The 26898-nt window shown below is 39.1% G+C and overlaps 1 protein-coding gene across 6 annotated transcripts in view; it reads right to left on the reverse strand.

The window, feature by feature from the left end:
* The window catches only part of Arhgap26 (Rho GTPase activating protein 26), a 466045-nt gene that overhangs the window by 191904 nt on the left and 247243 nt on the right, over positions 1–26898 (reverse strand). For all 6 annotated transcript variants that reach the window (XR_002398131.2, XM_004854324.4, XM_021266145.2 and 3 more), the window contains exons 13-14: positions 5864–5929; positions 2067–2141 (exon numbers count right to left, since the gene is read on the reverse strand). Coding sequence is in view for 5 of the 6 variants with exons in the window: in XM_004854324.4 (XP_004854381.1) it covers positions 2067–2141; positions 5864–5929 (141 nt within the window). In the remaining variant the exon portion in view is untranslated. The remainder of the gene's footprint in view (positions 1–2066; positions 2142–5863; positions 5930–26898) is intronic.

Raw genomic sequence — 26898 nt, forward strand, 5'->3', positions numbered from 1 at the left:
GACTATATCAGGTACCTGGCTCCTTCTTCTCTGGCTCTTTTCCTCTCTCTCTGCTTCCTGGAAGTCATAAGACGAGCAGCTCTGCTCGGCTGTGCCCTTCTACCATGTTCTGCCTCACTTCAGGCCCACAGCAATGGAGCCAGCCCAAAAACTGAAATTGTGAGCCAAAATAAACCCTTTGTGTTTCAGGTTGACATTCCCAGGTATTTTGTTACATATGTTCATACAGAAATATACAGAGGGGCCAGGAACGTAGCTCAGCAGTGCTGTACCTGCCTGGCAAGTACAAGGTCCTGAATTTAATCCCCAGTAGGGGGTGGGGGGGGCTGCACAGAAATATTTATAGCAGCTTTGCTCATAATAGCTTCAAACTTTGAGCAAGTCAGATGTCCTTTAATAGGGGAATGGGTAAACAAGCTTTGGTACATCCATACCGTAGAATACTACTTAGCAGTAAAAAAAAAAAAAAAAAAAAAAAAAATCAGTCAATTTATCTAAAACAAATTATTGTTAAATGAAATAAATTGAATAAATCTTGAGAGAATTAGGCTGACTGAAAAAGAAAGCCAATCCCAAAAGGCTTGTATGATTCCATTTGTATAACAATCTTGACATGGTAAAATTAGAGAAATAATGAACAGATTATGGGTTGCCAGGTTTAGGGATGGGAGGTAAAATAGGGGTGAGACTGACAGGTGTAGCCATTAAAGACCATCATAAGGGATCCTTATGATAATGGAAATGTTTTGCATCTTGATGCATCACTGTCAATATCCTGGGTTTTTGGTTGTTGTTTTTTTTTTTTTGGTACCGGGGATCAAACTTGGGACCTTGTGCTTGCAAGACAGGCAGTGGAACCACTGAGCTAAATCCCCGGCCCAATATCCTGGTTTTTGATATTGAAATGTTTCCGAGATGTTATCATTGCAGTGAACTGGGAAATGGGGTAAAAGGACCTCTCCCTATCATTTCTCACAATTGCATGTGATCTTCAATTGTCTCAAAATATAAAGTTTAATTTAAAAAATGAAAGTCTGAACTGAAAAACAGATACTCAGTGCTAAATACCCCAGAGTCACAGTTTTAAACAGATTTTTACTGTAACCAGTGATACCATAGGAGTTTGCCCACAAAGGGTAAGCAGCTCTGTTAAAGGAAGAAAACAGTCATTTGGCCCACATGAGAGAAGAGGTTTTTTCACATACGAAAGCCATTTTCAGAAACTGGCATGGCAAAAATCCTTATAAACACTGAAAAAAGAACCATCCTTGCCCAGAACACAGAGCTAGAACCCTGAGTGATAGTTCAGCTTTACAAGTGCACGCCTGGGGCTTCATGGAAATGGAGAACAGCCAGTGATCTGTGAAATCTGATCTGTTTGCCATTTAGATCCATGTGACTCACTGAGGCAGGCTGTGTTCATATCTAAAAATATAGGAAATCTGCACCCTAAGTAAATTTGGCCCGTGGACCACGAGTTTTTGATTCAAATACTGCACATCTGGAGACAGTGGTTTTGTATTTGTATCAGCCAATGGCAAAGGTGGTTCTCCTGCTCAAGTGACTAGGTCTAGGTTGATATGGAGAAGCAGAGAGGACGGAAGATTTGTCTGCATATATCCACCTTATTTGGGAGTTACGTGACATGTTCAGTAACAGCAACATGTCCTCTGCAGGAAAGAATGGTGCCCTGCTTTGGGCACTGGGTGTGTCCCACTAAATATCTGCAGTAAAAGAAAACAGAGGGACTCATGAGCTATTAAAGACAGAATAGGGTGTGGTGGTCACATGAGCGATCAAGCTCCACTTGGACTGCCAGTGGCTGAGGATACAGAGAGGGTGTGGTGCCTGGGACCTGCTATTTTTTATCTTGTACAGTTTCACTGAGAATCTTTCCCAGTAATGCCTGTAGTCATGACAACTGGCAAACAGGGCCGTGGAATTCTGGGCCTTAGCTCATGAACACCCTGATTCCTTCCCCAGACACTAGCCCTACTCAGGGACCTGGTGACTTTTCAGAGTGGCTCCCCCAGAGACCTGCCTGGCAGAGTCACTGCCGCACTCACCCATTAGAACACTCAGCAACTTCTGCACTCTGGAATTGACCCCTACGATTCGGTAGAGTCCTTGTTCATTGATCCCTGAAAAGAGAAACAATGATGATTTAATTAGAGGCAGGTCAGAACACAAGTCAGGCAAACACTGCCACATGCTCTTTTTTTTTTTCTTTTCATTTTCTCAGTCCTTCTAAAAGCTGCTCTAATTAAAGTCCTCTGTCACTCAGCTCAGCTCTTAGCAAAGGAGTGGGATTTGGTACAGCTGTCTAGGATTTCATGGATGTGCTGCACACTTCAGCCCTTGTGTTAGCTCAGCCATCAGAGGGGGAAGAAACTTTCCTCTTCTCTTGCCAAATGCAGCATCTGAAGCATTTTAAAAGATGCAAAATATATTCTTTTAAAGATGTCATATTTAACCAATTTTTAATTTTAAAAAGCCAAAGATGACATGATAACAATCCATACAACAGAAAGGAGATATTTTTATAATTTATTTTACATATAGAATAAATATATTAAAATGTAAGGACATTCATAATTTTGAGAAATGTTGTCTGAGACTGAAAAATTAGAACATCCATTCATCTGTAATGTAAATATTCTTTATTAAACAAGAAGACTACCTTCAGTGAATCCAAGGAACTATGCAATTAGACTAGAAAGACTTTACTTTTAAACATTTAAACAAAGAAACAGAAACTAACAATCATACTTCTGATCATTTAAATGCACAGATTAAAGCACCACTGTATCATTTACAAAGGGGGCAATTTAGATCAGGGATCTGAAATGATGTTCCTCCTGTTAGTCCGAGGCCCATCGTATCTGGTACCCCTTAAGTACTGGTCTCCTGCTTCCTATATTATTCCCCTGTTGTCCATTTTCTAACCAAAGTGAATTTTTTAAAGTATGAATCAATTCATATCATTTCTTCTCTTAAAACCTTTCAAGAGAATCCCATTACATGTAGAACATAAGTAAACCTTATGGTAGCCTACGAGGCTTATCCCATTGAGCACCAGGCCACTTCTGACCACATCATCAGCCACCCCACTCATGCTAACACACTAACTTGGACCCTGCCTCACAGCCTATGCTCTAGCCCAGTGGTGGCAAACCTAGGGCATGCATGCCCCTGTGGGCTGTTTGCTATCACTGAAAGCTCTAAAGGGTTCGCTACTACTGCTCTAGCCATTTCCACTACCTGGCTCACTCTTTTCCCACTTCTTTTCATCATGCAGATTTCAGCTCAAGCACAACTTCTTTCATATACCGCAATGTCCCCATGGCCAACACTCCCAGACATTTCCTAACTCTGTTTTCTATTATTATAATTAACAATGTCTGAAATGATATTTTTTTCTGAAGAAATTTAAGAAAGGTCTGATTCTGCAGTATCTTCAACAAGACCTATACAGAAGAGGAATTAATAAATAAAAGGAAATAGTCTGGAATGATAGGACTTTACAGTAGAAAAGGACCTATAAAATCACACATCATTCACAGTTCCTGAGCTAGGAGGCTCTGGCCAAAAGCTATGCATGGGACACACATTAGTCAGTGGCAGAGAATTTGTTCAGTAATGTGTCAGCCTAAAGGCTTGAAAGATCTGCAATGACTCTACTTCTTTTATCTTTATGTTTTCCTAGGACGTTACACGATCCTAGCTCCCACTGCTGGACAATTATTGATGAATCCCAGAGAGTATGGGATGTCTGTTCATCGCTAGGCATTACAGATATGTGTGTGCATAAATGCACTATAGTAGAAAAATAACCACTTCAACTATTTGTACTAAAATGACATTTAACTTAACTCACACTGTCCTTATTTCTTCTTTGTGCTAAGTGAAACCTTTTTTAGAAGTTCAAACATATCATTTTCATCCTTATTTTAGAGAAGGGAAGGAACAAGGAGGCAGAGGCTATGTAGTGTGTGATCCTCTTTTGCTACTGCTACATGCTATTGCATATATTTTCTAGTTTTCTATCAGAAAAGGCTGTCCTTCCAAGCTACTGGTTTGCATTTATCACAAATTCTGTCAACACCTTTACATGTTTAGATTTCCCTCTTGGTTTTGGTTGCTGAAGACTGAGAGACAGACAGGTGATCCACCTTAGACAAATGTATAAAGTTCATTGGGCAGAGGGTGTTTTGGATTCATGTTTGGCTCCATTCTTCTTCTTGCCTCTTCGTTAAATCTGTACTCCTTTCTCATTCTCTTCTTTTCAAACGAAAAAACATTTTAAACTGTTGAAAAGCTACCTTAGCAATATATACTTCCAAAAGTTTATATTAAGACATAGTTAAAACAAACAGACAAATCAAAGCCAGTAAAAGGCAGCAGAGAGAACCATCTATAACACAAGGACAAATGCATAACTGGATGCACTTTCTCCCCACCATTCCTAGAGTGGGCTTGGAGTGGGCAGCTTTTCGTAAGTACATTTTCTCATTTAAAATATATGATTAAGAAAATGTTGGATGTCAAAAAATGTACTTCCACTACAATTTCAGCGATTCATAGTTTTTTTCTGCATAGATGAACCACTGCTGGTTTAAGCAAGTTTTGAGACATTTGGCCAGTTTCTCACTCAACCACACCATTGTGTGAACATCTTTATGGCTCAATCTGGTCTAAATCCTTTTCTTTCAAGATCAATTCCTACCTACTTCTACTGTATGTTCTCTGGGTGTATTTTATGTATTTTTCCCAAGCTGTCTTGACCCTATTGAAGGGAGATGCAACAGAAATAAGCAAATATTTTACAAAACGCTTCCATACATGAAAATAATTACTTTAAAAAGAAAATCTTTCGGCAAGATACATGGGTGCAGAGGCTCAAAAAAGGTGTATTTCTTCCTCCTCCTCTATTCAATGCTTCATAGCCTTTATTTTAAAAAAAGTTTTGCATTTCCAATTGGTAAGAGTTATGGACCATGCTTTAAAAGAATTTCTTTTAAACAAATAAAAAGGGCTGGTAGGTGTGGTGACTGTAAATAAGTGAGATTTACATCTCTGACAAGCTTACAAATCAAATCTAGTAGAAAGATGTTAATAGTTTAGCTCAGAACACAAGAGACCAGTGCATCCTAAGTGCCACACTGTCAGGACGCTCCTCTGTGGCAGTGTCTGGGGAGAGACTACAGGGTGAACCAGCCTCCTAGCCTCAGGGTCTTGGGTCAGTGGGCCCAGGAAAGGTCAATGGGCAACAGGGGCCTGGCTCCACTATGTGAATGGTTTCCTAGCGACTCAGTCTCAACTCTAAGACACAATTCACAGCAGAGGATTCAGGGGCCCATGAATTAAACAGGAAAATAATTGCATCTTCATTTTCACTAACCTATAACTGACATTACACATTTCCTTCCATTAGCAATAAATTACACTAGCATTAACAATACCTGCCACTTGGTCAGAAATCACAGATATTTTCAAAAACATACTGAGTTGTTACCGACAGCTTGAAACAGTACTTCCAGTTATCAGATCCACCACTATGTCTTACGAAAGAGCTTGGTAACAAAGAAATTGATACATTACTACACCACAATCATGTTTTTAAGTATCTTAATAACTGAATTTCAGTAACTGATTTGTATAAGCCTGTGTATTTTATATGTACGCATTTAAAATATTCTTTTGATCAGCCAAGGAAGTTAATGACACAAAATAGCTTGATAACCTCTGCTTCAGATGTGGCCTATGGAAATACACTGGTAATGGCACTAGGGGAGTTAATGAGTCACTCAACGTTGGGAAACAGCAGGTAGTGAGAACAATGGCATCTGTTAGACCACATTACCTCTGGTTTCCACAGCATGGATGCACTTCCTGATAATGCTGAAGCCAATGCTGTCCAACTGCGCAGCTGAAAGAGTAAGAGGAGGGCAGTCAAGTTGTAGCCGTGCAAACTAATCTTGGGGTAACGCTTGACCAATCCATAGCGAGACAATCACATGGTGTGGCCACATGTCCTCTCATTCTTCCCATGGTAATGATAAAAACAAAAATGTAAACAAATAATTATTACAACATAGCTAGCACTGACTGATAGCTTACCATATGCCAGGTACGTGCTGAGTGTTTTGTGTGCATTACTTTATTTAGTTCTCATAATAACTTCAAGTTATAGGAACCTGCAACACTATCCTCAATTTATAGTGGAAGAAACTGTAGCACAGAGTAATAGGCACCCTTAAACTAGAACAGTAGGACTGACTATGGTCTCCTTCAAAATGCTAAACTTAAGTGAGCTATAAATTTTGGGTATGTGCTTCATATAAATTACCTCATTTAATCATAGCAAGTCCTCCAGGATAATACCATTAGCCCTGTATTATAGACCACTGGTGGCAAACCTATGGCAAGCGTGCCACAGCTGGCTGTTTGTATCAATTGAAAGCTCTAAAAGGTTCGCCATCACTGTAATATAGATGAAGAAACTGGGACTGGTTAATATCTTGATCAAAGATGTCAAGTCGAAATGTGGAGACTTGCTCCAGAGCCGGTATCACCAAGCTGCCTTACATGCAACTTTCAGTTAAAAGATAATCCTGCTCAAGTGACTAGGGAAAAGTAAAAATGGAGAAACAAAAGAGGAGAAGGAAAGAGAAGGACAGAGAAGGGAGGGAGAGAGAAATTCAGAGGAAAATCAGAGCCAAGAACAAAGAACAACCTGACGAAGAAGCACTAAGGCAGAAAAGTCAGCCTTCCACATGGTAAATCAGCAGGTGGTGACAGGCTTCTTCATCTGCTTCAAAACCCACTGATGTCACTCAGAAAGTAAATGATCCATATCAGCAACTTTTTCCATAGTGGAGAACCAGTTTCTAAAGCACTGTAGAGGCTGTAAATCTACCAAAACTCAACCCAGTGATAAAATGTGTGTGGTAGTCTTCAAGAATGGGTTCATCTTTGACTTTAGGATATTAGGCAGATACTCTGCAGCTTACTGTTCAGAGTTAAGAAGGAAGTGCTACAGAGTAGGAAGGTAAGAATTTACAAGAGATTTGTGATCACACAGGCCAAGCAACAAATTTGTCAAACAGAACCTAACTTCATCATGGAATTTATCCAAATGAAATCATTCTCTAACCATTAGTATATATGGGTAGACTCAGATCTAACAAAAATTTAAAAGTTTTTTAAATCGCTAAGAATATCCATGATCAATCTAAAATGGAATGCTAACTTGCTCAAACTTTCATTTCCAAAGTGAAACAGCTCCTGTACTTCTGTGCATACTCACTGCTTAGTGGTACTTGTTATAAACACACTCAGCCTCTAGGATAATAAACACTAAAGAGAAGCAGGAAAACAATGTTCTTTTCCCTGGAAATTACCTGCTCTCCAAGCCACTCTTCTTATTCCCTTAACTCAGTAAGAAGCCTACTAAGTCAACCCTAGTTTTTTCAGTATGAACCAGTATTTACTTTGCAAATAGTGATACAGTATCTCACATTTTCTGACAGGAAACTGCAAACCAGACTGAGACAATTTTTCCAGGTGAAACTCAATTAACCCCTGCAGTAAACATTTTTCAAAAACAGTAACAAGATTTAACTTACAAGCCAAATTCCTGTTGGAATGCAGGGAAGAATTTTTTGTTTTAAATTAACAGCTTTATGGATATAATTCATATACCGTGAAGCTCATCCATCTTAAGTATCCAGTCATTTCTCCCACATTTACAAAGCTATGCACTAATTATCATTAACTCCTGAACATTTTGTTCCCCACCCAAATAAAACAAAACAAAACAAAACCATGCACACTAGCAATAACTCTCCATTTTTCCTTCCCCCACTGCTGGCAACCACAAATCTACTTTCCTTCTTTGTGGACTTGCTTATTCTGTATACTTCACATATATGAAATCATAAAATGTGTCATTTCACTTATTATGTTTTCAAGGTCTCTCTTAGATCCTGAATAGCAACAGTATTTCATTCCCCTTTATCGACAGTTGAATGGATAAAGAAAATGTGGTATTTATACACAATGGAGTATTGCTCTGACATAAAGAAGAATAAACTTGAATCATTGGTAGGAAAACAAATGTACCATAACATTAAGTGAAATAAATCAGACACACAAGCTTAAATATTGTGTGGTTTCTCAAATATGAGAAACCCAAAATATAAATAAAGAGCAAATAGTTTCTCTAGTGTGAGAAACTGAAAGCATAAATAAAGATTAAAATGATTAAAATGAATAATTGATAATTTGAAATAGGAAGAAAGCTCCAAAGGGGTAGGAGTAATTGGAGGGGAAGGGGAAAGGAAAGAAGGGAAAGGAAAAATTATGAGAAAAGAAAAAAAAATGGAAATGAAGTCTATGTAAATACGGAAGGGTGGAGGGGGTAAAGGGCGCACAGGTAACGGGGAAAAAGTAAGAACCAAGAAGCATCATGTACAGGTACAAGCACCCAATGATAAATGTAAACATACTGTACACCTAAAATGTACCAATAAAAGAACTTAAGAATAAAATAAATAAATAAATAAATAAATAGCAAAGTAAAAGATAAAGGAATTAGGAAGATAGATCTTTTGCAAATGGGAAGAGGACAAAGAGATGGGGGGGTAAAAGAAAAAAGAATTGAAATGTGTTGTGCATATGCACCAACTCTCCAATAGAAATGTGATCATTATGTACATACTAATAAAAAATAAAAACTAAAAAAGACTGAATAATATTCCACTGTATGTATATAGTACATTTCATTTATCTATTAGCTAATAGACATTTGGGGTATTTCTACTTTACAGCTAAAACACTACTACTACTATGAATAACAGCGTACAAGTCTTTGTAAGAGCATATATATATATATATTTTTTTTTTTGGTACCAGGGATCGAACTCGGGTCCTTGCGCTTGCAAGGCAGGCGTCAGAACCACTGAGCTAAATCCCCAGCCCCTAGAGCATATATTTTGATTTCTCTCATGTATATAGCCATAAGTGGGATTGCTGATCCATAGGGTAACTCTATGTTTAACTTTCTGAGGACCTACTGAATTGTTTTCCAAAGCAGTTGTACTGTTTTACACTCCCACCAGCAATGTATGAGGGTTCCAATTTCTCCACATCCTTGCCGATATTTGTTATTATTTTCTGTATTATAGCCATCTTTATAGATGTCAAGAGGCATCTCATTGAGGTTTCGATTTGCATCTCCCCAATGACTAATGGTGTTGGGCATCTTTTCATGCACAGGAGAGAATTTTTATTCCTTTAGCCACTAGTAAGAATAGAACTGGAAAGACAAAGAATTACTTTTTATGTCTAAGAAGGTTTCCAAAATGTTTATAACTATGATTCAGAAGTTGGTTGAAGCCTTTTAGTTCTTCTTTTGAGAAGTACTGCAGAGAATCTTTTCAAAGGGATTCTTTTCAAAGAAGAAAGAAATAAGTGACATTTTGCACAGGCTCTGGGGAGCTGTTGAGACTGATCTCAGACTTGGATGTTTTAGAAGGAGGTTGTCAACATTGTCTTGTTTTAGACATAGTTAATTTTGTCCTGGACAAAGACCATTTCCTTAACCCATAAGCATCGATAAAAGTTTTGGAAAACTGGAAAGAACTTAGCAACAGAGATACAGAAATGGCCTCAGTGGTCAGAAGATGAGTCACCAGCCCAACTAGCAGAAAACCTAAAGACACAGTTGGACAGAGTTTTTCAGATGCAATTCAGTTCTTGGTCTTATTTTTTATCTTTTATTTTATTTTTTAATTTTTAAAAATTTTTTTTGGTACCAGGGATCAAACTCAGGACCTTGTGCTTGTGAGGCAGGCGCTGGAACCACTGAGCGAAATCCCCGGCCTTGGACTTTATTTTTTAAATAGAAAGTGAAGAAGTGTAATCTTTTTCTAGGTAAGTGGAAAACAATGTATTGAATATTTTAATGTATCCAGAAAAAAATAAAATTGCACCAATCTACATTAACTACAATTACTTCTCTTAGAAAATGGCAAAGCAAAACCTCTGCACTGGGTCACTAAATAAATGTAAATTTTAGAGTTTCTCTAATTTCTTATAAGTTAGCAAACTCCTTTATATAGATTTACACATAAAGCCTTATGCTTAATATACATAACATAGTATTTATCAGTAATCTTAGGTGCCTAAGTTCAAATGAATATAGTATTTACATATTGTAAAGCCAAACACAAAGGACTAAAGGTAACTCTATTAGCCTCTACTGTATTACAGCTGCATATTGTTGATATTTACAGTCCAGTAAGCAGGTAAAACTGTGTTAAGAAATAAAATTCACATCATACAAAAGTTCATGAAATACAATTTAGCAACCATTGTTCTAAATCTCTAAACTAGAACCGGTACAAGTTACTACATTATCTGCTGCCCACTGCCCTGGCATTTCTCCATCTCTCTTTGTCTCTTATACACACACACAGACACACGCACACTTCATCAATTTGACTTTCCTGCTGACATTGTGACTAGGTTACTAATAATTAACAAGTACTCAACTATTTAACATGGACTCAGTACCATTACATGATAGGAACTATAGTGCACACTTAACCAGATCTTTGGTCCTGATCTCTGCCCACTGGGTACATAATCTAAATTAATTGAGATCTCCTACTCTGAAAAGTGAATTCCCAGTAAAAGATTTAGAACACTGTCACCACCAAGCAGTCTGTAAATGACAGAGAAAGTGGCCTGCCAGATGGAAGCGGCTGTCCTTAATCCCCTCAAGCAGGTGATTCAGCTCTTTCACTGAGCCAAGGCTTAGAAAAGGTCAGGGATTTATTTGCAATGTCTGTATCCTTATAATCTTCAGAAATAATCTCTCATTAAATATCTACTAGGCCTCCATTATTCCCCTAATTTGACTTGCAATGAGTTGCCGGAGGATCTGATTCCTGGGTCTGATATCCCCTGTCTTGCAGTCAAGGCTTGGATTGACTTCTCCTTCTCCCTCAGCTCAAGTTCAGCTCTACCTAAGTTTACACTGAGGCAGCCCAAACTATTGTCTCAAAATGAATGTTGGCAGGGCATACACTTAAGACCCAGGCTGACCTTCCAAGTTACAAATGTGCCATCCTCTTAACTTTCATTTCAATGCTTGAAGCCTTGTTGCTGTCTTTCTTTTTAGAAGAAGGAAAGGCAAGGGTTGTACAAACTCATGTTGGCAAAGTTCTGTGGAGAACATGAGACCACAGGAGAGATGGGTGCACGCTTGGTTAACTTGAATAATCTCACAGCAAACTGCAGAAATGGGAGAAAGATGCCCGATAGATCTTTGGTGTTTAGGTTATCATGCTGGGATATGAACTCCAGGAATAGGGAAGCAGATAAAATCCATAGACTGTCTGTTTTACTGCAAAGGGCTGAAAACAACAACACACAATAATGTACAACCAAATTCTTTTCTTGTTGAAAAGAAGGAGGCTGGTAGTCTGGGTGTAAAGACAAGGGTTTTAGTATAACTGCCAGTGCCATACTATGACATCTAAAATGTTCCTGTCATGCTCTGCAGCTTCTAGTATCTCACTTGAGATACCTTTCCCTGGCTCTTTTCACCTTTAAAAAAAGGAGGTACACAGGTGGTGGTGGCATGGTAGTGGTGGCATGCCAACCACAGCAAAACCATGAACAGTACCTGTGGCACTGCTTCTCTTCTACCTCCTATATGAAATTGTCACCAAGCCCCTCAACTATATCTCCTAATCTCTCTCAATTTTATTTTGGGTTTTTGGTTGTTTTTTTTTTTTGGTACCGAGGACTGAACTAGGGACCGTGCCTTTGCAAGGCAGGCGCTGGAACCCCTGAGTTAAATCCCCGGCCCTCTCTCCCAATTTTGCCTGGCTCTCTCCATCATCACCATTGTCGTTCTGGTTCTGCCTCCATCATCTGTTGCTGGGATGACTGTAACCCCCGGCTCCCAGCTAGTCTGCCCTGCTCACAGTCTCTCCAGGGCACACAGGAGGAAAACCCACATCCTCACATGGCCCACCGGAGTCTGCATGGCCTGGACTCAAATGCCTCACCTGCCCTTCAGGTACCACTCTCCTGCTCTCAGCATCCAACCACACTGGCTTTCTTTCAGAGCATTCAACTGGCCACGCTTTCAAGACTTTTCAAGGGCTCTGGATCTCACCTGAGTCTCCTAGCTCACGTCACATAGCTCTCCCCTCAAGTGCCATTTTCTTGAAAAGCCTCTCCTGACCTCCCCACCTGGGATAATACCACCATGGCGGACTTCGACTAAGCACTATCAACCTCTTTCAGACTGCGTAGTACTGCAAGTTTATATTTACTTGTGTGATTCTGTGAAAAAATGCCTATCTAGTAAAATAGAATATGCAATCATGAAGAATATCTGTATTTCCACTACTACATCTCTTATTATATACCATAGCCTGTATGCTGGACATGAAATGACACTGTGTGTGTTTTGTGTAACTTTTCACTTTAGACTCGTGGGCAGGTAAATCAGTGACTGAATGATAGAGAAAGTTGTTGAGGAGCAGTGTGGGATAGTCAGAATGACCTTTCAAATTCCAAATGATACAAATTCTATAAGAGCAGATAAGTTTTTTAAGCTTCTAGTCCTCGGATTTTTTTTTCATCTTTTGTGAGGATATAAAGTTTAAATAAAGAAATGAATGGCCTGATCTAACCACTTCCTTCCTTCCTTCCTGTATTAATACAAAGAGGTACTGCCACCTGGCATTACAGCCCCAAGAATAGGTCCAAGAGAAAGGAAAAACAAAAGCAATACAGGCCAAAATACAAAACAGAGGAGCCAAAAGTAAGTTTAAGTTTTCCTGGACTCCTAGAAATCCTTTGCCTGTCCATAGGTGTTATCATTACTGAGCTATATGAGGCTAGAAGCTAGAGGCTAGAGGCTGAAGCTGACGGGACACTTCGGTATCATACTCACTAGGCCTCTTAAATAGCAGAGGCCTGAGAGCCAAGAAAATCCCTAGAAAGGAAAAGTATTCTCCCAAAGAGGTTTGTGCTCCCCTCAGACCTGACTCTTCAGGCCCAAGAACTCCTTTCTGAGAACCAGCTTCCTGCTACTGTTCACCTCCAACCTCTAGTACTCAGAAAACTAAGTAATTAGGCAAGAAGTGGCCAAATCACTAATGTTGAATAGAAAGGACCTTTCTATACCATAATTTGACCTGTGCACACACAGTCCATGAAAACAGCGATCAAAGCACACACCCCATAGTCACCGCATGTGTGCAAAACTTCAGGAGACAAATCCTTCCCCAATGAAAGGAACAGATCTATGAAATTAGTCTCAACATGCAGCAAAAAGGATTATCACTTTCCAAAAGCTGATATTCAGGTTTTTTCCCAGTCTGAAACTTTTCCCCCAGGAAACTTATCCAATTTTATTTTGGTTGAAAACAAACAAACCCAACAAAATAAAAGTTCTAAGTTTTTGTGGAGAAATGAAATTTGCTGGATTTGTTGGAAGTTTGCATAAAAACAAAAAGCCTGAGAAGTAAAAGAAGTCACTGCCTCAGTTTTAAAATGGATGGATGGACATAGGACAGTGATGGCAAACCTTTTAGAGTTTTCAATGATAACAAACAGCCGACTGCAGCACAAGTGCCATAGGTTCGCCACCACTGAGACTGTCGGAGATGCTATAAGCAGGCCATCAATTCATGGGCTGCTTCAGATACTCATGCTCACCACAGAAATTTACTCAATTTCCCAGTGTGGGACTTGTTCTTTAACATATGGCTGCCTCACTCATTCTGAATTTAATCAATTTCAGCACCATTAGAAGTCATGAAGAAAAATACCCACATTGAATTGAACTCAAAGCTATCTGGAGAACAGATTTATAATTTGCTCACACAGTCAGAAGGAGAGCCAAAGGAGCTCATACCTTCTTCTAAGTGAAGTCCCAGGATTGCCAGGGCTTCCTGAGGTTTGGCCCCCAGTAGCAGCTATCAAATTCTTCCACTGGGGCCTACAAAATTTGGAAAATTGGTTCTCCATTATTCAAATGTAAATTATCTGCTTTTTTATTACCTACAACCAACTTTTAATCCTAAAGCAGTGCCTCAGGACTTTGTTCAATATCTGTCTAGACTACTATAGACTACTATACATTAGATTCTTTCTCTACTATGTATTCAGAAAATACAAACTAATGTAAATATTAAGTGAATCAACACAGAAAGAAACAGTATGAGGCAGAAAGGGAATGATAAGCTTTAAAGCCAGACAGACCTAGATTAGAATCTTATCTCTGCTACCTCTTGCTGGATATAAACTTAGTTAAGGTATTTCATTTCTCTGAGAGTCAACTTCCTCACTGTACAGTAGGGACAACTCACCATGGTGTCATGACAGTCAAATGAAATGGACAGTCATTTGAATACCACATAACTTATTTGGTATTCAATAAATGGTCAATTTCAGTATTATCAACATTAGGACGCAGGTTCCACCACTCCCAGCCCAGAGGAAGGGGCTCCTGGGCCCCAGTTAGACCACTCCCAGCCCAGAGGTAGGGGCTCCCGGGCTGCCATTCCACCACTCCCAGCCCAGAGAAAGGGGCTTCCAGGCCGCTATTCCACCACTTCCAGCCCAGAGGTAGGGGCTTCCAGGCCACCGTTCCATCGCTCCCAGCCCAGAGGAAGTGATCTGCGCAGGCACCAACAGCACACCCCCCCCACCCGTCAAAATGAGAAGACACGTAAACAAGTCTCAAAACCAGACTTCCAGATCATCTACAGCAACCACAAAGGGAAATGAGAGGAACACTCTGATACTCAACCACCTGGACTCCCTGAACTGACAACAAAAGAGGATCTGCAAAAAATGAAATCAGAAATAATTTCTCTGATAATAGCAGAGATTGTGCCCATAATACAAGACATAATTAATAAATCTAGAGAGGACCCAGATAAAAAAATAGAGGAGCCGAGGAACATGATGGAATCCCAACATAGGAAACAAATGGAATCCATAAAACAGATACAAACAGATTTCCAGATCAAAAACTCCATTGAAAGCTTACGTAGCAGAATGAGCCAATCTGAGGACAGAATTTCAGATATAGAAGATAAGACTGCAATTAGTGACCAGGAAAAGAAAAATTGCTTCAAAATTGTAAGGGATCATGAGAAATCAATCCAGCAGCTGCTAGACGATGCAAAGAAGAATAACATAAGACTGATTAGAGTCAACAAAGAAACAGGAGAGAGTGCAGATGACATAAAAAAACTGTTCACAGAAGTGATGGCAGAAAACTTCTCAAGCAGGGGAAAAGAGCTTGACATACAGATAAGTGAGGCATATAGGACTCCAAATAGCCTTGATCAAAAAAAATCTACACATAGGTATATAATAGTTAGGATTCCAGAAATCCAACAGAAGAACAAAATTCTACAAGCAGTGAGAGAAAAGAAACAAATCACATAGAAAGGAAAGCCCATCAGAATCACAGCAGACTTCTCAACACAAACCCTCAAGGCAAGAAGAGCTTGGAGTAGTGTATTCCAAGCCCCAAAGGAAAACAGCCTCCAATCCAGATTGCTGTACCCTGCAAAACTATCTTTCAAAATTCATGGAGAAATAAGATACTTTCATGACAAAGAGCACCTTAAGAACTTCATGAATACCAAGCCAGCATTTCAAAAAATTTTAGATAATATCCTAGGAACAGACAATGAGGATTACAACCCCAGGAAGCACAGCAGAATGAATCCATCGGGTGTGACAAGAAATTAAATGTAAAGGGGGAGAATCCAACAAAAAGTCATGAACTTCATCTCCCTAATGAGTGTATAATTCAATCTTGTTATTGTACTGATTAGTATTTTTCTGATTCTAGTGCTGCACATATTTCCTTGTGCTGTACTGGCTATTTATCATCTACTTTTTAATTGGGTTGTCTATTAATGAGCTGTAAGAGTTCTTTATATATTCTGGTCATAGGCTATATGCATTATAAATATGGTCTGTTTAAGGACTTTTCATTTTCTTAATGATGTCATTTAAAGTTCTAAATTTTGATGGAATCTCATTTATCAATTTTTTTCTTTTATACATCATACTTTTTATATCCTAGGAAATTCTTGCCTACCCTAAATTCATAAACATTTTCCCTTATAATTTCTTCTTAAAGTTTTATAGTTTTAGTCTTTCCTATTTAGGTTCATAGATCCTTTCAAGTTATTTTTATGTATGGAAATAAAGGGTTGAGATTAATTTTTTATATACAAATACCAAGTGTTCTAGTGCCATTTGCTGAAAACACTATCTTTTCCTCTGCTCTTGAATTGAGCTTATGTTCTATAAAATGTTAATGTTAAATAATCTTTCAAAACTCAGTGGACCATTTATGTGTGGTTCTCTTCCTAGATTCTGTTTTATTCCAACTATCTATATGTCTTTCCTTATATCAACACTCCCTTGATTACTGTAGCATTACAGGAAGTCTTAAAATTAGGTACTAAATGTCTTCCAACACTGTTTTCTTTTTCCTTTTACTTTTCTAGGTCCTTTGTGCTCCTACATAACTTTTAAATTTCAACATCCAATTCTTCATTTATAGCAAGTAGACATAGACCTGAATTTTTATATATACCTTGTGTTTTCTAATCTTGCTAAACTCAAATACAAGTTCTAGGGGCTTCTAGAGATTTCTTAGTATTTTCTCTGTAGATGATCATTTCATCTACATATAAAGATTTTACTTCTACCCTGCCAATCTTATTCTAATTGTGTCATTTTATTGCCAGACTATTTTGGTTTGGGCCTGTTTCAAAGTTTAATGGACAGATGAAGAGTAGGCATATCTGCCCTTGTTCCCCACCTTAGGGAGAAAGCATTGTATCTTCTCCATTCATATAAGGTGTTTTTCCTGGAAGTATGGAGTATATGTCTTTTATCTGTTGAGAGTGTTCTGTTCTACTTCTAGTCTCCTGATAGCTTTTACCATGAACAGCCATAGAATTTAGTCCAGTACTTTTTCTCCAACTACTGACAGGATCATATGGCTTTTTCTTTCTGCTTTAAATGTTTGATATAATTTATCAGTTAAAATGTATATGAGCCTGCTGTTGTCATATAGGTAGGTTTTCAAGCTAGGAATATACTTTCTTTAATAGGTGTTATTCAAATTTTATATTTCCTCCAGAGTCAGTTTCATTAATTTGTCTTCCAAGGTACTTCTTAGAAGTTGTCAAATTTATTTCAAAAAAGATTTTTGTAATATGCTTTCTATATCCTTTTAAATTCTATAAAATCTGTGGTAATGTCTTCTAGATCTTGATATTTTAGTTTTAAAAATGTATAATTGATATTGTTTAACAGGAAGTAAAGGTCTAAAGGAGTAGGGGAAGTGGGAGGGGTAGGGGAAAGGAAAGAAGGGAAAAGAAAAAATATGAGAAAAGGAAAAAATGGAAACAAAGTCTTTGCAAATAGGGAAGGGTGGAGGGGGTGAACGGAGGGCAGGGGAAGGGGAAATAAATAAGAACCAAGATACTCATGTAAAGGTACAAAATCCCAATGATGAATGTAACTGTATTTTGTACCTAAAATGTACCAATAAACTTAATGGAAAAAAAAATTAGGATGCAACTACATCCTATTATTTGAATCAAACTTTTCAGTTGATGAAATGCTTTTTGTACACAAGTTCATGTTATTCTCATGATAATCCCATGGGGATAATATTGCTACTCTTCTTACTAATAACTTCTTGCTGTGTTTTCACACTAATGAATATAATGAGGGATAATATATTACAGTTTATCCAATCATTATAGTTTTATTTGATTTTCTCAACCTCTCTGCTAAGTTTTTTATGATGAGAAAAGCCAGGCTCAGATGTTAAGTGGTAACAATGATGATAAGAGTAGCTAACACTTACTGAGACTCACTACATTGCTCCAGGCTACACATTTAAAAGCATCATCTTCTTATTATCATTATCATTATCCTGATTTTGCAGACAGGAAACCTAGGCTTAGTTGGGCTAAGGAACTTCCACCATTAGTGAGTGGTGGAACCAGGATTCTGATTCAGTCTAAACTTGGAGCTCATTCTCATTCAGAGGACAGTCAGAAAAGGATTAAGGGAAGGGGATTGGTTTTCAGGACCCTGGCCCTTCTATTCTATCAGCAATTTTCAACTCCAGTGAACAAGAAAAGCAAGGGTGTATGAGGGTGATTGAAATATACAATGAACCCTTTTTTAAAATGTATTACAGTAAAAGACACGTTGCCAACTTGTATTAACTGGAAGTTTGTAGAATTACTGTTACATTTAAATTGAGTGGAAATTTTGTTCTTACATAATGGTTGCATCGTCATTTTAATTACTGCTTAATTCAAAATATACCCCCTTGTTTTGTACACATTTAACCCCATCACTCTTACCACTTTCTGAAACAGTTCTGGAAGTTGTCTTTTGTGAGTTCTTTTTGTGAGTATCTTTACACGGTGTGATAAAAAACATGGGGAGTGCTGCTGCTGAGTGCCTCCAAGGAAAAGCCAGCTAGTTAAACCATCACAGTGTGTCTTTGTCCACCTATTCACCAGATCAAGCACCATGTGATTTCTGGCTCTTCCCTCAACTCAAAATGGCCATGAAAGGTAAATGTTTTGAATCCATTCAGGACATCAAGGAGGCCACGACAGCATAACTAGATGCTCTTGAAAAAGGACTTTCAGAACTGCTTCAGAAAGTGACAAGAATGATGAAATAACTGTTTGAGGCAAGGGGGAGTATTCTGAGGGGAATTAATGACAATGTTTCTTTTACTGTAATTTTTTAAAAAAAATTTTAAACATTCACCATATTTTTGATCACATCTCATACTTGTTATAATATGAATCCTAGGCCTTCTCCCAGAAATTATGTTTCAGCAGGTATGAAAAATCCACTTGGACAAACACTGGTAGTATATACCAAGTAACTCAAACTATTTTCACCAAAGATAAAAAAAAAAAAAAAAAATGGTGACTTAGTCGACTGTCAATATCTATGCTATGATATTCCCCACTGGATATTAACGATCTGCCAAAGCCTTGTGTCTTAATAGGTGTTGTGGTTTAGATCTAAAATATTCCCCAAAAGTCTCACGTGTTCAAAGACAGGGCTTTCAGAAAGTGACTGGATACTGGGGGGAAGGTGCTAAATTTATCAGTGGATTAATTCATTGATAAGTTCACAGCTAAGTGTGTGGCTAGGAGGTAGGGCCCAGGTAAAGGAGATGTGTCATGGGCTTGCTCTGGCTCTTCTCTCTCTGCTTCCTGGCTGTAATTGGGTGAGCAGCTTTCCTCTATCAAGCCCTTCCAGTATGCCACTCTGCCTTGGGGCCAGGTGACCAGTGACTGAGCCCTCTAAATCCATGAGCCAACATAAAACTCTCCTCCTTTAAGTTTCAGTTATCAGATACATTGTCCCAGCAGTGGAAAGTGACTAATACAATATTTAACATTGGCTTGTGTCACTGGTGCTATACGAAATTATTCCAAATGGTTAACAGACATTTCCAATAGGTACTTATTTCAATGACTATTAGCAATCTACTGGTTTATCACACACAGCATATTTCCTTTTTAAATACACTGAGGTAAAAATGATGAACTGATTTAAAGAAAAACAGTAAGTAAATAATAATAAAGGTGACATGTTTATGTAAAAAAAAATGACAGTCATATGTAAATAATACATTTGAGAGCTTACATCCTGATATGTCCCAGGCCAGGCATTATATTCAACCTGGCTGGAAGGATGAGATAGGAGGATACCATTTTCTACCAGCAACATGTCCTGTTCTAATAAAGCCATCCTTGATTCCTTGCTTTCTTTCATCCTACATCTAACACACACCCCACATCCAGTCCAGTGGCCACTCCTGTCAGTAACAACATAAAAACATATCCTGAATCCAATGACATCTCACCACATCAACTGCCAATACCTTAACCCATGCCACCATCATCCCTTTCCTAGACTTCTGCACTAGCCTCTCAGCTGTTTCTGCTTGTGTCCAGATATATTCTTCAGCAGCCAGAGTCTTCTATTAAAACATACATATATCCCTGTCATTCACCTAATAAAATTCTCCAGTGACATCTCATAGCACTAAGAATACAACTTTATCTCCTAACCTCACATAGTCTAGTCCAACCTATTTGACTACTGCCACCCAGTTAGTCACAGTGGTCCTTCCTATCACTTCTAGAGAAAACACAACCAGTCATTGCCTCCACCTTAGGGCCTTTGCACGCACTGGTCCTTCTGATGGCGATACTCATCTGTCAACTTCTGACATGCCTCTTTTCTTCCTTCTGTTCAGGCTTTTACTTGAAGGTCACCTCTTTAGAGAGGGCTTCCCTGCTGTAGCTATCGCAACTAGCTACCTTTCTCTTACTCTCTAGCCCCTTGCCCCTAACTTCTTACTAGTACTTGCATTCATCTGAAATTATACCTTTGTCTACTTATTTTTGTAAATATAAGCTCCACATCACAAAATATATACATGTATTGAAACATCACCTTATCCTGGGTTTTCTGTTGTTGTTGTTGTTGGGGTTTTTTTGTACCAGGGATCCAACTCGGGACCTTGCGCTCTCAAGGCAGGTGGCAGGACCACTGAGCTAAGTCCCCGGCAACCTTATCCTGTTAGTATGTATAACTTTTGTGTTTTTATGTATCAGTTGAAATAAATATAATTACAATTTAGACAATAGTATAAGATCTATGAGAGCAGATAATTAATCTGACTTATTCATTACCGTATTTCAATAAATATTTCTTGAATGAAGGAACAGAAACAATCTGTATTTTCACCAGTGACAGCAGGAACCAATAGGTAAAAAGTCCTGACACTCTTAGAACTATAAGTGGTGAGCAGCTGGCTGAACATACTGGTACCTTCTAGAGTTCAGGGCCCCTGCATATGAGACAAAAAGGGATGACAGGGATCACATTCTTTCTTAGACCTCTAAGCAAGAATACTGCTAGCCAGAAATTTTTTCCCTTAGCCTACCAGATACACAGGCATCTATTTTCTTTTTCATGATGTCTGGGGACAAACACACAGAAAAATAAGGTGAGAGAGACTAGATAGTAAAGAAAGTAAACCAGACACCAGGAAAAGAGTCAAAGTCCTTTCCCTGCCTTCAATAAACCTACCAACTCTCCACCTGAGTCAAAAGAGGCTCTGAGACAGCTGTAAAGTGTTTCAGTTCTTGGCAAGAGTCAGCAAAGTGGCAGTATCTGACTCAGCACGGGGTGAGGACTACACATCTGTTTGGGAGGAATGGACTACACATCTGTTTGGGAGGAATGGAATGTTTCGTTGCAGTTTTGTACATCTGGAAGTTCCTAGTCCACCTTAAAATTCTGAATCAGGACAGCAGAGAAAGAGCAAGGCTTAATGCACTCTGGTAATGTCAAGCAGTTTAATCAGGACCATTTGCCTCCCACATGAGGATCTGGACATCCTGAGAATGAAGTAGTCTAGTGACTTCAATTCTCTCCTGTCTTCAGGCCCAGATAGTTTTGTACTGATTTCTCAACCAAGAGAGATCATAAGCAGCTCCATGAAGGTGGAAGAGTTTAAACAGAGCCAGCTGCCTCTGGCCATCGAGACCACTCTTCTGCCTTTACTTATCTGTTTTATCACCTTCAAATGCCTAAGAATGACTGAAATGTTCTCTGGTCACAATAAATTCTGAAGCAGCAAGGGGCAGGGACTGAAATGGCATTCAGAATCAAAAGCCCTGGTGTCACCATATACTGGCTGTGTGCCACGGACATGCTCGGCCTTTCTGAGAACTCTCCCCATGTTTATAAAAACTGAATAAGGTAATGCCTATTAAGGCACCCCAGGAACTCAAGAGAAATGATACTGTGTCCTGCTTTTATCTTAATAGGTTTTGGTTTAGGTTAACACTGACATTATTGGCAGTAACCACAGCAGTGTGCAACACTTAATGACTGCATATAATCCCGGGGACCACTGAGCAAAGGATGTTCATCCTAATCCCATTTAATTTTTCCCACAAACCAAAGATATCCCCATTTGACAGACAGGAAAACTGCAGCCCAGAGAAATTACTTTTACAGAGTCACACTTAATAAGCTGTGAGGTTCCAATCCATGTAATGTTCCAGAGTTGACACTCCTACACCTTGCTCAGCACTACCCCAAGTAGAGGGAGCAGTACTTTCTATTACAGCTTCTGCTAAAGCTTACATGCAGAGTGTGTTGCACATCCTGAAAACTCTTATCGGGGTGGGAAAAGAATGCCTTTAAGTGACTGCAAATTTGCGTTCAGGTTTCACATTTGTAAATGGGGTCAATAATACTAATCTACCTTTTGTGGTTCTTCTGAGAAGCAAATGATATACTATATGTAAAACAATGACCACACTGCTTAATACACAGTATGTGCTCAATAAACATTAACTATTAATAATCAAAAGCCTGTATTTGGTGGCAATGGGGGAAATTTTTCAGTCCCTGTCTTAAAAAACCCTCACACTGGTCATTAGTTGTTAGAGATGCAGCCTAGGCCCACTTAATGTTGCCTGGCTAATGCTCAGCATGGGATGCCAAGGGGTGGCTCACACCTGTTCTGTCTGCAGCCTGCTGTTAGTACAGAGCCCATGTCATGAAGGAAAGAGGGACATTAGGCCAAGGCAAAGTCACACACTGGTTGCATCTGTCAATCTACAGAAGAGACTTGCTTTGTGTCTTTTGAGGACAGGCAGAAAGGCTTCTGATTATCCACAGATGTCCAAGGAACACGACCAGTCACATCTTTAGGGGGCAGAGTCTCACCAAACAAAATAGCTGAGAACCCACATCATAAAATCTCTGAGCAAACAAGCTGTTCCAGTTCCTTCCTCTCTTTACCCTCTGGCCCCAGCCAGGCCACTCCAGAGCTGGGCTGTTACTGCTCAACTAAATATAATTTGAGCTCAGTGTGGCCACAGCCACTGTGCTGTACATGCAACTCCTAATGAAAGGGAGGTGCAGAGAATGAGTTCCTAGACCAAGCTAGAACTACACCCTCTCACCCAACTGGCTCAGAAGACAAAGTAGTGGCCACAGAAACCTGCACAGCACAGCAGGGAGGGCAAAAGTGGAAGAAAAAGGGCCAAGAAGAATACAGGGAGCTAGAAGTCCTGCAGGCAAGTGGGTCTCCTATCAGCCCAGCCCTGGCAGGCAGGATGGAAAGCTGGAGGCGAAGGTACACTCAGCTGACTGCCTCATGGGCCAGTGCACAGGAGGCCAGGCCACCATGCCCATTAATGCCTTCCATCTTTCTCAGGTTTAAAAGGGGAAATGTTCTATTTATAAGCCACCCACCAAGAGAGACCTGGCAGCCTCGGATGGCTTTGATCCCAAAGGGATCGTGGTTACCAGTGACTGCCTCCTCCTGCCTCTCATCTATGGGTGTTCTAAAAGTAAAAGGCCAAAGGTGACTGGAAGCAAAAGAAAAAAATCATCTTTTCTCCCTTTTGCTGCTTTCATAAGACTGAGGACCTTTAGTAAGAAAGGATGAAGGCTTCAAAACCCTTTTAAAAACGTCAGGCCATGCCATTCCATTAAGGCTTTCCTTGCAATCTGCAGGGAATAAATCTTCTGTTTGACAGATCAAGGGAAGCTGAGGCAAACAGATGAAGGGAATGTACACTCAGAGGCATGGCAACGGGCCAACAAGCATGGCAATGATGTCTGTCCATTTCCTCTATGGTCCTTAGTCTTGCCCACATAACATAAGCCCTAACAAAACATCATCAGGGAGTTTGATCTGAATGAGTGCCTGAAGAACGAAACTGGATATAACAGAAACAACATAGAAAGTGGGTCTTGAATGGCCCCTCACCAGCAAAGAACCAGATAGGTTAGCAGTTAGGAGTTAGCTTTCTGGTCCCACAGGGTTGGTCCCATATGACAGGACAGCAGAACAGAGCAACGATTCTGTGGATCTTAAGAACAGCAGGGCAGGGCGGGGTGACCTTAGCAAATCAGGAGGCCTTGGGGTTGGCCACCAGTGTCCCTCCCCTTGACTGTACTACCCTGTCCTCTTTAGCCCATTTGCTCATTTGTACACTTACTTCAACAGCATTTCTGCAAGTGGCAGCCATTTATGTACCACTTTCAGGCTCCCAGGCAAAACTCCCTCCCATCTTAAACAGATGAATATTTTTAAAATTTAACCTTGTATTGAGCAAAGGAGTAACAAACTAAAGTCCATGGGACAAATTCTTCACTGACTGTTTTGTAAATAAATTTTTATTAGAAAACACCCACACCATTTTCATATCATGTATGGCCACTTTCACAGAACAAAAGAGGCTGAATAGTCTCACAAAAATGAAAAATTTGTTACCTGAACCTTTAGTGAAAAAGTTGAACCCTGTGTTAAGCAATAAGATTTATAAAATCATAAAGTTTATAAATGATACTTCCTATACATATTAAAATAACTATAGAATATCTAAATCTAAATGGTAATTTTCAATGTGTGTGTGATACTGACATTGAGAAACGCAGTCACCAGAATTAAACTGACTTTCATAAGGCACCAATGAAAAATAGCAGGAAGGTTGTGATCTCCCCTCCTGCTCCTTCCTGCTTCTTTCTGCCAAACTAGAGGCTTCTCCTTATCAGTAGAATTTCCCTCTCTCCCCCCTTTTCTCTCCCTCCCTCCTTCTCTCCCTCCCTCCTTCTCTGGAATGGTTAGAATACAAGAAGGATAAAACCCAAGAGTATTCAAGCATTACCTAACATGGCAGAAACTGTACTGAACTTTAATCTTCAGACTGAGTTTATGAAGTTGTGGTATTAATATCCTCAGTTTGCAAAAAAGTAGAGATGCTCAGAGGCCCAGCACCTATCCAAGGTAGGATAATCTACAGTATCCTCCACGGAAACACCTCTCTCCAAACCCGTGTCCAAGTCCACCAGAAGGAAAGAATGTGACATATATACAAAGACTGGTGTACAAGGATGCACAGCCCTCTGTTACACAAAGATAGCAAAAATCTGTACCGATCAGTGCTGAAACTCAAAACAGTGCGAAAACAAAAGGCAGTATCCAGTGATTAACAATTTCATAGCTTTTGTACATCTGAGAAATGAGTAATCAGATGAATTTTATCTTTGCAAGCACGTTTTTATAAGAATTGTGGCTGTGCCTATCTTAACAGTTATTTCTTGTATCTTGAAAAAGTATTCTCCATGTTTTAAATGTTTTATATTAGAGATTTCTTTAATGACACTTGTCAAATATATATATATATAGTACCAATGTTACTTTTTTTTGTTTTAGATATAAGAGCATGATCACGTTAGGTACTTACATAAATTGTTACATTATTTTTTCCTATGTACTATCTTTTTGTTTATGTGGTTCAAATATATTCTTTCTTTAAAGTCTTTAAAAAAAGACAGCAAAAATCTGGAAAGGAGATATAAAAGGTTCAACAAATTAAGGTATAATTCTATGACAGAATATTAGTATCTAATAAACAATTTTCATGGCATGGAAAATAGCCTGTAAATTTTTGAAGCACAATGGAAACAAGTATATTACACTCATTTAGTATAATGCCAATTAAATCAAATTGGAAAAATACATGTAAGACATCAGGGGGAAAGGCAATAAGAAAATATCTCTGGAATTGCTATTACTGATTATTTTTATTGAGTTCTTAAAATTATTTTGCTGTATTCCCTCAATATTCTACAACAAGCTCATACCATTTTTATAGCAAGAAAAAAATAGATTTTTAAACCTGCTTAAGTGTGAAGTTCAGAGATTCAATGTCCACACCCTACAGATAACTAGATCCTAATTCCAACTCTGTACAGAACATTTTTTGTTCAATTATTACTCTTTCATCCACCTTGCAGTGTAAGTGACAAATTGGCAAATTATATGAGTTCTTTAGAATTATTCAAATACAAATGATTCTTATAAAAGCACTAGATTAAGAGTAAACTGGAAAGAATGAAGGGATTAAGTCCTAGGGAGCAAAGAGCAAAATGTTATAGTTCCTTATTCCGGGGAACGTAAGACATTTCTATTTTTATGTTTTCCTACCCCAGATGGAATCCCAGATTGAGTTCACCCTCAAATTCATCAGCTCTGGGCATTCTGTCTGAACATGGGTACCTCTATAGATGGCACGAATATTACACATGTGTACACAATGTAACTGAGTCTGCTGCCTATTGTCTGAACCTCCACAACAGACCAGATACCCCTAAAAGGCAGAGGGACACCCATTCTAAGTATCCTAACCCTTTAGCACTCAAATGGGTTCTGTGCCACCTGCCCTTTTGAAACCCCAGAGGCATTTACTGAATGAAGAGCTACAGGAAGCTGGATTCCTACAGTTTCATCTAGTAAAGGATTCAGATAGGAGCAAAGAGGAAAATGTTAAACAACAGTGAGAAGCAGAGTGAACTACTGTAGTGCCAACTCAAAAAGCTAGAGTGGTTAACATTTAGCTGCATCCCAGTGTGCACCCGAAGGCATTCCTGTAGCAATAAGACTGCTCCTTTGAATATAATCTACGTAGCCTAAGGATTTGAATTAATTCCCACTTTGAAGAAGGTGGCACTAGAAGGCCTGATTAGGAGACTAGGTCCTCTCTGTCCCAATCCTTCAGAACTTAGCCTTCAAACAGCTGGAGAAGCAGTGGGAGGGCAGCATTTCGGTAAACAAGCTAATCTTTGTAGAAGTAAGTAGGCAGGAACATTTATTATTTAAAACCTCAAGGGCCGGGGATTTAGCTTAGTGGCATCACATCTGCCTGGCAAGTGCAAGGTCCTAATTCAATTCCTGGTACC

Source organism: Heterocephalus glaber, unplaced genomic scaffold (genome assembly GCF_053883595.1).
Source record: "Heterocephalus glaber isolate CG9 unplaced genomic scaffold, H.glaber_assembly_v1.0 deba00001463, whole genome shotgun sequence".
Taxonomy (NCBI): Eukaryota; Metazoa; Chordata; class Mammalia; order Rodentia; family Bathyergidae; genus Heterocephalus; species Heterocephalus glaber.